At 54.4% G+C, this 12,229-nt stretch overlaps 1 protein-coding gene across 15 annotated transcripts in view; it reads right to left on the bottom strand.

Moving 5' to 3' along the window:
* The window catches only part of CAMTA1 (calmodulin binding transcription activator 1), an 815,661-nt gene that overhangs the window by 528,298 nt on the left and 275,134 nt on the right, over positions 1-12,229 (bottom strand). For all 15 annotated transcript variants that reach the window (XR_009345336.1, XR_009345329.1, XR_009345330.1 and 12 more), the window contains one exon: positions 8,677-8,744. Coding sequence is in view for 7 of the 15 variants with exons in the window: in XM_059137385.1 (XP_058993368.1) it covers positions 8,677-8,744 (68 nt within the window). In the remaining 8 variants the exon portion in view is untranslated. The remainder of the gene's footprint in view (positions 1-8,676; positions 8,745-12,229) is intronic.

Genomic DNA, 12,229 nt, shown 5'->3' with positions numbered 1-12,229 from the left:
AACGAAGGGGCAGGAGCAGAAACAAAAGCAGACTGTGGGGGGGTGGGGGGGGGTCACTGATAAGGACCGTAAGTGCCGTCGGCAAGTGTGCGCACAGTGCCAGCACTGTCTTGCTCGCAACAGTCCTCACTGCCGGGTTATCCTGCACAGACAGGCCGGCAGGAGCCCCCGGGCCAGCAGCCTCCATGGGTGCCCCAGCACCGCACCTTGCACCACGGGGGCTCTGATGAGAGCACCCCGCCTACACAACCCAAGGAAGACATGCTCATAGCCACATAGAGCTAGAACGCTTGGAGGCACACGGTCAGCTGGCAGGCATGGCATACCACATGGCCCCCAGCAGCCCCCAAACCCCTAAAATTATGCCCAGCGAGAGGCCACGCCACACCTCTTGTGCTGACACCAGGAAAGGCTCTAAACCAAGGGAGCACAGTGAAGCAGGCGAGGCACGCATTGGGGGTGTGGTGTCCGCACGCCTCGGGCTGCAGCCTTGCACACGAGGGGGTGTGCCTCATGGCAATGGGATTCCCTGGGCCCTGAGTGCGTTGCGCATGTACAACCTCAAAACGATGTTATGAGGCTCTTCTCCCCGAAAAAGAGAGACAGAGAAAAACAGCGTGAGTGAAACAGCAAGGAAGACTGAGTGCGCACGTGAGCCGCAGACGCGGGGCCGACTCCGGCGCAGCCAGCCACGGAGAAGGAAAACAGGCGCAGACCCGCAAGGACGGGGCGACAGGAGCAGAGCCGGGACTGGGACAGAGATGTCAACACATTCCAGCAGAGCAGAGACAGCCCAAGGCCACGTGCCCCACAGAGGACACTGAGCACAGCAAGTCCACTTGCCCGCGGAGCCCAGCCGACTGGCAAACTGCAAGAATTAGGTGCCAGAGAAGGCAGAGGTTGGAAATGAGGTGGGAGACAGGGAGAGGTCGCAGGTCTGTGCAGGGAGCGGTCAGGCCCTCCCAGGGCCCCACACCGACCCCCAAGCCGCCAGGCAACCACCTGGCTTCTCCGCCGCTATTGGAGACACATTTCTTCTCTGGAGAGAGAGACCCTTAAAAAATCCCGGGACGTGAAGACAGCGGAGGAGAGGCAGGAAACACAGATGCAAACTGGGGGAACTCACTAATTCATGGTGGCATGGCAAGCCCCTTCCCTGCCTGGTTCCCAGACTGGCAGCACCTGGGAGAACCCAGCCTGTGGCTCCAGACCTCAGTGCCCAGAGAGGCTGAATCTCAGAATTCCGCAACCAAAGCCCTTGGGTGGGGGGGGGGGGGGGGTGAGGAAAATGCAGCAGGTGGCAGAGGGAGAGGCTGAATCCTCGTTTAGCATATGAGGAAGTCAAAAGACAATCGCCCAAACCTGACAAAGCAATTAAGAGCAGAGGGACCTGCGGAGAAGACCAGAGGTAAATCTCAGCACTCGGGAGTGACCAGCGCCGGCTCCTGGGACGCAGGCCTGAGCCGAGGGGCTGAGGTCTGCTGCTCCTTTTTCCTAGCCCTTTAGGGCCTTTTGACTTATTAAATTGCGTGCATGGATATTTTTGACAAAAAGGAAACTAGGGAAGGAAGTGGAAGTGGGAACCGGGAGCAAGCAGCTGCCTATCCCAGGGAGGACAGACACAAGGTCCGTGCCCGATGAAAGCCGGCCCAGCGGCTGCTGAGCACAGACAAGCCCCCTGCTCCCCCCTGCCCACCCACAGAGGGGACAGCAGCGGAAACCTCCCAGGGGAACCAGGGTCGCAGGGACCTGGGCAGCCCCCCTGCCACACGCAGGGTTCCGGAGAGGCGGCCTCCGCCGGCGCCCCCAGCTCCGTCTCCTCTGCAGTCCGTGATTCTGGATAATGAACTGGAATCTGGGACAGACCCACTTCCACACAGAGGCTAGGGATTTCCCCACCACTGTCGAGACACCACACACTTTATCCATCAGGATCCAGGTCACGGCTAATTCCCTTCCTCACCGGGAAAGGTCTCAAAACCACAGGACCCTGAGGCAGATGCCTCCCGGGAAGGTCCCGGGGCGCGGAGCGGATGGGGCCTCGCAGGAGTCTCCGGCAGCAGACACCACAGCTGCGAACCCCCTCGCACGCCGCTCGCTCTTTGGTTAATGATGATAGTTTGCACTTGATCAAGGATTCGCTCAATATCTTAGGCAAATACTGAAATGGATCTAACATGACACATCGTTATGTTAATTTGATAGCAGGTCCCCAATTCAGCAAAACGCAAAAGGTCGCCACATTGAAATGACTGCTGACCCAGTTTATTTTTTCTTTGCAGCCACGAAGAACAGAGTCCTTGAAGCGATGTAGGTAGAAGGGCTGCCCTGTCAAACTCCGTCCCCCAACAGAACCCCCTCCACGCACACGCGTGTGCAAACACACATCCAGCCAATCCCTGCCCCCGGCCCTGCCCAACTAGACACAGAAAGAAGCTGCTATGAGAATCTTTTTTTAAATCGTCAAATACAAGCAACGTGAAATTTACCTTTTTTACCACTTTCAAGTGTGCAGTTCACGGCGCTAAGTTCAGCCACAATGAGGTGCAGCTGTCACCGGCCCCCGTTCCCAGAACTTTCTCCTGTCCCCAGGAAATGCTCACTCCGCATCCCCGTCCCCCAGCCCCTGGCTCCCACCCGTCTTCTCTCCGTCTCTGTGAGTCTGACTCCCCTAGGACTTCACTTAGTGGAGTCACACGGGGTCTGACCCCCTGTGGCAGGGACACTCAAGGGAGCGAGGGTCCTCGAGCTGCAGCCAGGCTGCGGGAACCGTGTGTCAGGACTTCTCCGGGGTTTATTTCTGCGAAGTCTTTAATCACCCAAAAACCGCCTCTCCAGGTGACTTTTGCAATTCTATTCTGGTCTCTCAAGAACCCTCCCCAGGGATCCCACGCCCTGCAGGGGGCCAAGGGTCAGCCCCACGGGCCACTTACGGAGGCCCTGGCACAAAACAGTGCCGACTGCACGGGGACAGGCCTGGGGCTGGATCAGGCTGGCTTTCTAGCTGCAGCCCCGAGCCCACACCCTGGTTCTGCCCTGAGCCTGCATCCTGCCCTGCGCCCCATCGAAGTTCCCCTGTGCACTAGCCATTCAGAGACAAAAGAGGCAGTGTGACCCAATGGCAGGGGCTCCCATCTCCCCGTGGAGGCAGGACTGCTGTACAGATGAACTGTCACACAACTGGTGATACAGCACATGTGGGCAGCAGAAGCTGAGAGCGACGAGGCCACTACAGATTGGTGCGTCTGCGGGGCCTCCCAGAAAGAGGTGAGACTCGAGGGACAGACAGACTGGGCTGGACATGGAGCGTTCTCGGTCTGAAGGCAAAAAGGAGGGGACACGGAGATGTGTTTAGAGAGCAGGAAGCAACTACCTAACTAGTAGGTGCTTTGAGGTGGGAATCAAAGGGAAGTACTGAAGAAGACGGCTGAGGCAGGACAGCGACCTTGAACGTGACACCAGAGGAGGACTTGTCACATAGGAAATCTCCGAGGCCTTGGAGGGGAACAATGGCGCCACAAAGGAGCATTGCAGGGCAGCTGGTGCAGGGAGAGGGTCCAGCCCAGAGAGGGAAGCGCCGCGGGAGGGGTTCCCCTAATCTAAGGTTGACAGTGGTGGTACGGGCGACCTGGGGGACTGCAGACATGGGCTCCCCTCCAGAACATGGGCAGAAGCACCCGCTACCTCCATGCAGGGACAAGAGTCCTGGGGTGGGGGGAGGACAGAGGACTCGGTGGCCACCCTCCCGCCCCACCACCACTGGGAGCACAAGAAACAATGGACAGTGAGGTCCAGGAAGATGAGAGAGGGACAGTGGGGTGTCTCCGGCTGTCACATCGGTCTTCTCAAAACTTGGGTCTCACTTCCCTTCTCCCGCCTTCCAGAGTCCCTCCCTAGACTTGGCTGTTTTACTGCTCATTGACCAAGAAGCACTCAGCGCTCATTATAGGAAAATTCTATTACTAGACCTTTAGTGCTTCAGTGTTAGGTGCTATCTATATAAATCTAATTAATTAATTAGATAATTAATAGCATCTTCCAGCTTCCTTCTAACCAGTATACACAAGATTCCTGGGAAGGAAAGGCTTCCAGTTCCATCCAGAGCTTTGCATGTCCCCAATTTCCAGGGAAGGCTGCACGTTTCCCAGGGGAGGAGCGATGCATTCTTGGGATTGCTGAACTCTGCAGGCCGCCTCCCTGGGCCCTGCTCCACTCTGCAGTCTGCACTACGGCAGGGTGCCGTTTTCCCACACTGCCCGCCGCAGGGAGGCTAAATCCTGTGCTGGAGGGCAGCATGGGAACGCACCTCACGGACACACCTGAGCTGTGCTCACTGACACAGGGACGCTTTGCCCGGCACCTGGCTCTCCCAGGTGGCTCAGAAATCTTGGCGATGGGAGGTGGCGGGGAATAGCGAAACCCCGTATTGGACCACCTTCAAACCCGACACCCACACAGTGGGACAGCACAAAAGCTAAGATGAAGAGCTTTGCAGGAAGATAACCATGCGCTCAAGTTCCAGTTCCAACATCTGCTGTGCCATCTTGGACAGATCGCGTACCCTCTCGGCATCTCGCTGCCGGGCAGGGCCGTTGAAAGGATCTAAGAGCACAGCACCAGGTCAGCTAACCGATCTGGGGGACACACAAAACAGAAACAGAACAGAGCAAGCCCAGATCGCCTCCTTCACACACTCAGACACGTCTTCTGTCTCAGGCTCATTCGCGCCACCAACGCGCACTGAGGCCCGACGGCATGTCCAGCGCGGTCCCCGGCACTAGGGATACCCCAAGAGCACACCAGCACCGGCGGTACTGTCACTTTGGGGGAGAGGAGGTCAGATCAAGAATAAACGAATCAGACAAATAAAAAGATGAAATACATCGTGTGTCAAATGGCCGCAAGTGCTCCGCAGAAACATCAGGAAAAAGAAGAAAGGAGGTCTGGCTGAACGGGAGGGGTGTGGTTTTAAATAGCGTGTTCAGGGAAGACCTTGCCGAGAAAGTGACACCAAATCAAGGCCAGAAGGAGGAGCTGGAAGAACATTCTAGACCGAGGGAGGGGGCTCCTCATTCTAAGACTCTGAGTTCACCTGGTGGGGTGGGGAGTGTGGAGCTCCCCAGGGCCCCCAAATGGTATTATTCCAGTGCTGAGCACACAGCAAGTGCCAAATAGAGACGTCCTGAAGGGTGATTTTTCAAACTGCCATTTCCAGAAGGTCCCAGTTGCTGATAATACAATATGGGCTGTTTAAACATTCAACACTCAACCCTGTCACAGGGCCGCCACCGCCCCCGAGGCCCCCAACCCTGGGAGCCTCCTTGTAGCACACCTCATTATGAAACAGGTGAGCGGGGCTCCCGGGACCTTCTCTGTAATTAGGACAGTATCTGGGCAAGGGCTATATTTATAACCCCCAGCCATCAGCAAGCCACCGAGACAAGGCGGGTCCCTGTGCAGCTCCCTACACCAACATCTATATGTGAACTGATTACCACAATTAATTTAATAGGGATTCCTCCACACAAACAATGTATCATTTTATTAGGAAACTCTATAAATGTCAGTGGTGCAATTCATTTTTATTAATTTTCCAAAATGAAATTAGCAGTGGCGGTGGCACACAGAAGTCGCATTGCCTTCTCATTCAGCGGAGTATTGGTGTCATTAATTCCTTAGTACCAGGAGGCCGGTTTGTATGAACTCAGCAGTTAACTGCACCAATTAATTTCAATACTAGGGACGGGAGGGGGGCACCCAAACTCAACTCAACAACTAATTTAGGAAGGTCCTTGAACAACCACAGCAACTTTTCCCTCCTCCTGGGACGAGAAGCCTTCAAGTGTAAACACGGAGTGGGTATTATAATACTAATCGGAAACGTTCTGTCTTTACCCTCTGCCTTGAGGAAAGAAATTTGTCTTCCCGAAGCCTGGAGGGACTCTGGCAGATGTCTCTGAAGTTGCAGCCTCCGGAGGGCCCAGGGACCGCCCCTTGCAGATGAGAGGAATAGGCACGTCCCCGGGCAACCACACTGAGCCTCCCAGCGTGCAGAGAAAGCCATATCACGGATACAGTCTCCCTCGATCCTCGTGATGGCCCAGTGAGGACACCGGGACATCGAGTCCATCTCATACATGGAGAAGAACAGAGGGGCTTTTAATGAGGCGCTAAAATGACTTTCCACAAGTCCCAGAGTGATCAAGGGACAGGGCTAGGCCCCAAACCCCGGCTTGTCAATATCCAACTCCCCCCCCCCCCCCCGTTCCCACTCAGCGGCACGCATGCCCCTTGTGCCTCGGGATGGGAAGTCTCCTGGCTCTATTTATACTCCAAAAAGTCAAGTGAGTCAGGCATGACCGTGAGTGACATTCACTTCTCAACTCAAACCCAAACTCTGAAGGCTGAAACACGAGGCAAAATCCCTGCTTGAAATGTTTTACCCATCTGCAGTCGGGGGGTGTTCTAAAACACAGCACATGTCTGCGTATCTGAAATTGGATGTGTGGCCCGGGACGCGTCCCGGAGAATCTCACTCTCTAGCTAGAGGAAGCTCTTTCCTTCCACTTCGATTCAAGGAGGGTTCTGCTGAGGAGTGAGGGGCGCACAGATGCTGCAGGCTGCTTGAGATGAAGGCACTGCTGGAAGTCAGGAAATAGTGAAGAGACAGAAATCCGTCAGACTCCCTTCCCCTACTCCACCCAGAAACCAGGGCAGCAGTTCTCAAAGTGAAGCCCCAGACTGGCCGTGTGCTGGCTCCTGGGAACTTGTTGGGAAAAACGGGTGCCCAAGCCCCACACCAAGACCAGTGAATCGGAGACTCTGGGGAGTCTCCGGGGCCCTGGCGTGTGCATTTCAGCAAGCCCTCCAGTGGAGCCTGGTGCCTGCTCAAGTCTGAGAATGTCCGCCCTAGAAGAAGATGTCCCCAGAAGAGAGAAGAGCCGAGTATGTCAGGCTTTCCACAGCTGGGGACACGGCTGTGTTCCCCAAATAGCTGACGCATCACCACTCACTCAATCACTCCGCCCTCTCCCACACTCCGCGGAAGAAAGTCATTCTGGGCCCTGCTCCTATTGGGCTTGGCCACAGGAACGGCTTCAGCTAATGGATTTGTGAGCGGTTGTGACCTAGGATGCCACATCCCGCAGGACCCTCATTATGCCTACGCGGGTTGCCTTAGGCTTTTAAGCCCCTGCCATGCTCCATGACCAAACGTCCCAGGCTATGGAGGCTTCCTCAGCCCAGGTCCCAGAACAAAAAGACCCATGGAGCAGTCCTAAACCCAACCAAAGCCACAGCAAACCCCACAGTACGTGACCAAAGGGGGAAGAAGTCTGCTGTTCCGAGTCACTGCATTTGGAGCTTGTTTCTTAGAAAGCATGACTGCAACAGAGCGGGCTAATGCAAACCGCCTGGTTTTAGAGCAAAGGAAATCATGGCCCCAGAAGACTGAGGCGTTGAGAACATCCTGCAGAGGGACACGGGCTGGAGGGGAAAAAGAATCAGTGCCAACCCCTGGCCCCACCCCTAACCCCACCTGTGGAGATGCGAATCTCAGAACTAACTTCCTCCCCAATATCCTCCGACCTCTTCCAAAATGGACCTTTCTATCCTCATCAAAATGATGCTAACCAGTAAAAACCGAAGCCTAATAAAGTTGTGCAAAGTACCATCCAGAACGAGTAAACAGTCTAGAGGCTAAGACCCTCTTTCCTCCATGGCTCAGAAAGCGTAGGGGTCGAGGACCTGGCCAAGGGGGTAGAGGACACACAGCCCCGCCCCTTCCCTGGGTCTCCATTAACCTACCTGGAGAACTGAGTGCTCGCGCCCTGACTGAGACTGAGCTTCTGCCTCTGAAGTCACACCCACCGCCCCATCACTGTGGGAGCCGCTCTCCAGCTGACATGCATCACACCAACGAGTGCCTGGCGCTGTCACCACTAATGGAAAGGGGATGGCAATTGCTGGCCATGGATTTCCAAGGCCCTAAAGTATAACATACCAACAGTGATACCGGAGGGCAGGGGAGGAAAGAAGAGGCTGCCCTTTAAACACACCCTAAGCCCCAGCCTCACCGTGGTTTACACAGCAACGTCAACCCCCCCCCTCCCCTGCAGGACACAAGCCGGCCTCATTGTCCCTGATCCCCCATGGCCCCGAGCAGTGGCAGTCGGAGGTTCAAGCTCATTCACTGTACAATAAACCATAATCAGAGCCCCTGCTTCCGACTTGAAAGATCTTCTCACCACCACCCAAATTAACTCGACCTTCAGTTGTAAAGCACGTTGGGATCAACACGCACAGTTCAGGTAGTTTCCCATAGAAAGAGTGGGCTTCTGGAGAACACTGGGGGCAGGTGGGCCCATTCCCAAAATAAACCCCCCCTGATGTTCCCACCTGCCAAGGCTTTCAAAGCCACCGGTTGGGGGGCCCAGTGTTAAGCCATCCCGTTAAAAGTCTCAATTCATGTGACGGCAGCCGCACTGTTTTTAAGCTGCCTGATTGTGTTCACGGCCATGGCCGTAGGTCTGCTCATGAGGTCTCAGTGTTGCACCCTATCAAAGGCATGACGGCACACTCGACTTGCCCATGAACTGACTTGCCAAACCAGGTAGTCAATGAAAATCAATCTATTTACCATACATCGCGGAAAAGCTGCGAGATCTGGGACATTACCTTGTCTTAGGGGAGGTGGTTAGCCATTCTTCGTGCTTCTCGAATGTTATTAAATAAGCTGCAATTTCCTGAAACAGAAGAATAAAACAATAATAACAACAATTAGCTCACATCAGCTCCCGAGGGGTAAGAAAGTTCTCATTCCTTCCTAGCTCTCTCCTCCCTGGCAGGGCTGGACCCCCATCTCTACTGCAAAATGCTTGACTTGGAGGGTGCTTCTATTTTGAATTTGTTAAGCCCTTTCCGTTCAGCCCGCCATACAATAATAATCAACACACTGGATTTCAGAAGATGAGTCGGTAGCAAGGACAAAGCTATTTCTCTGTGGGAGGAAAACATCAGACACCATTTCAGATACTAAACATCATTAATTTGAAGGAGGGACAAACACGTGCCAACAACAGGTCCGCACTCATGCAAGGTCTTCATTGGGATGTTTCGTCTGTCTTCTTCTGAAGCCAGACTCATCTTTCACCACTGTCATGGGAGACGTCATGTTCCCGCCACCCGATTCCCACACCCCTGCACCAAATCACGCAAAGATTAAAAAGGAAAGATAAAGCCATGTTCCAGAGCGAGAGAGAGAGAGAGCGAGAGAGAGAGAGAGGTTAACCTTTCCCCCACTGATAACTTAATCTATTGAGTCGTGCTTCTGAAAGAAGAACCATGTCAGCAGAGTTTAAGGCAAAGATTGAGAAAATGTGAGCACCTGAAGGTAAATTAAATATTTATAAACACAACAACATCGCTGCAGATAGAATTACTGATTTATTAATAATTTCCATAAAAAGCCAGTGGGCGACATCAACATAAGTCATTGCTCCATCTCTGGGGCATGATATGGCCCATTACTTCCAGCTCCAAACGGATCTGCTAACATGAAATTGGCAGGGATTGGGAGTTAAATTAAGGCCGGACTAGTACACATTTCCCTTGATCTTGGTGATGATACGACACAGAGCTGCTGCCCCTGACTATCAAAACATGCAGAGAGGGGCCTCCGTCTCAACTTCTTCCGCAGCTGGGGTGCCCAGAGGGCTTGTGGTGATGCAGCCGCCCATCCACCCAGAGGCCCTAAGCCCCACTCTGCTGTGAGCCTCCTCCAGACCTGGACATAACGGGACTCTGACCTCTGATCTGTGACCAGAGACACTCAACCTGCCCTTGAAGCAAAGAGGAGCCTCTCTTTGGAGGTTAAGGCAGAAAACGCCCCCCACACAGTGTGGCCTGAAGACCACAGGCTCAGGCAGAGACCAGGGTCTCATATCATCACAGACACCAGCCACTACTCCCAGGTGGCCAGTGAGGTGACCCAGAGTCCATACTGCCTCATTCCAGAAGCCCACATCTTTCACCAAAAACCTGGCAAGTGGAAACCTGGGGACCAAATGGACAGGTTCTTCTCACTGACGGCCACTAAAGAAATGGATGGCACCCCCCACCGGGTCACGAGCTCCTCGAGGGCAAGGAAGATGGCATCAGTGATGTATCCCCAGGACCTAACGGTGTCCTGACAGGTGTTGGTTAGGCAGATGGATGAGTGGGTGGGTGGGTGGGTGGGGAGAGGGGAGGGGAGGAGGAAGAGCGGGCGTGAGAGAAACAAACGGGCAGGTAGAAGTGAGCCCATGTGGCCGCGTGCCCGTGTTCTGCGGCTACGTGTGCTCATATAGGTTTGTTATTGGGTGAAGTCATAGCTCTAAAGCAGCAAAATGCAGCGGCTCCTAAATAAACCCTTACCAGGGCTTTCATGACCTCCACGCCACGGCAGCAAGGTGACGTAGTGTCACGGTTAAGAGCACAGGCTTCGGAAGCAAACGGACCTGGCTTGGGGCACTGGCGCTGCCACTTGTTAGCTGTCTGGTCTTGAGCCCATTGCTTACCCTGTAGAAACCTCAGTTTTCTATGAAACGGAGAGAGGACCACCTCGTGGGGCTCTTACAAGGAGCAACAAGTCCTAATACTCTGGCCGGCCCGAGCGGCGCACAGCAATGACCCCCCCAGCCCCGCCAACCACAGCTAGTGCCGTGCTCATCATGGGGCCCTCCTGGTGTGAGCTGCCATCCGGAGGCCCCCGATGAGGGAGCAGGTACCAAAGGGGTGCGGCCCCGAAGCTGCCAGCCCTGCCAGGCTGACCTCCACCCAGCCTCACCTTCCATCCCTCCCCATCCCCGCGCCCCATGCCCGCAGGGAACAGTGACATCACAGTGACCCGCTGAGAGCTAGCTAGAGTTGATCTTTCCGTGTATCTATTGATGCCCATTTCGCTTCACAAAGCACGGACAGCCGGCAGTGGCTGGACTCAGGGGGTGGGTAAATTGAGCCACTTCTGTGTATCAGTCCATCTTCCTGATTTTCCAAAAACCTGGCTTCCAGGAAAATAGTCTGTGCCAACCTGAATGCCTCGGATCCACGTCCTTACCCAGGATCATGCCGAGAGCTAAGTGACCCTTACTGGCCCAGAAAGATGGGGGCACAGCACATCCCAGCCACCTCAGACTTATCACCGTGTTCTGAAGACCCGGACACCCAGAGAAGACCTTCATGAACATCCCTCGGCCAGCATTCACCCCCAACCCAGCAGGACCCCCCACGCTACTGTCCTTCAAAGAAACAAAAGCCCTGGACCTTATCGCCTTCAATATTTACTCTACAAATCCTTGTTGTGCTCATTGTGTGCTAGTCAGTGAACAAGACCAGTCTGACCCCTGCTCTTAAAGAACCCATGGTCAAGCAGGTGATAGAGACAGCATGGTAGAGCAGCGTAAGCCCCATCCCAGGGTTACCTGCCCAGTCGAGTCCATAGACAAACCAAGCGCTACATGCTGGGCCTCCTGAGCTGTTGTACGAGCGAGCAAAGCCACAGGAGGTCACACTGATTTATGAACTAACCTTTGAGCACTGGCCACTGCTTCTCTACCCCCAAGGTAACAATACCTCCCACACAATGTCCGTTGATGGGGCACTCATCCCCCCTTAAGAGCAGCATTTCTGAGCAAAGGAAACTGAATGTCCAGACCTAGGCACTTGCCTCTGTGGTGTTCTAGTTGGTTGCCTGGCTTCTGGCTGGACTGCGCATGTCTGAGTCACCTGTCCACTCCCAGGCCCATGCTACCCAGTCCACACGCCGATTTCTCTGATGCAGGTGTTGGTCCACCTCATCATCGGCTGGGCAGACCATGGGCCAGACTCCCCCTTCCCAAAGCTAAGGAACATGTTGGGAAAATGGATCTATGCACGTGCCAAAGAACCACATAGAATAATAGATGCTAAACAGTGTAGAGCAAAGTGAGGGTCACCAAAATCCAGAGGAAGGAGAGCCAGCCTGGCCAGGGAAGGGGACGGCTTTGGGGGGAACAGAGACCTCATGATCTGCGTCATCATCACCATCATCACAATGGCTAACGTTAGTAGAATGACGTCTGAGCCCAAGTACCGATCGAGGACTTTAGGAGGAATCGTCTCCCTTCATCCTCATAGCAAACTTTGAAGCAGGAGCCGTGCCTGTTTCATAGGAGGGAAAATTGAGACACAGAGCAGTTAGGTAGCTTGCCCA

The sequence above is a fragment of the Mustela lutreola genome, chromosome 10 (assembly GCF_030435805.1).
Source record: "Mustela lutreola isolate mMusLut2 chromosome 10, mMusLut2.pri, whole genome shotgun sequence".
Lineage (NCBI taxonomy): Eukaryota > Metazoa > Chordata > Mammalia > Carnivora > Mustelidae > Mustela > Mustela lutreola.
Note: the sequence above shows the minus strand (reverse complement) of the source record. Positions and strands in the feature narration are given on the sequence as shown.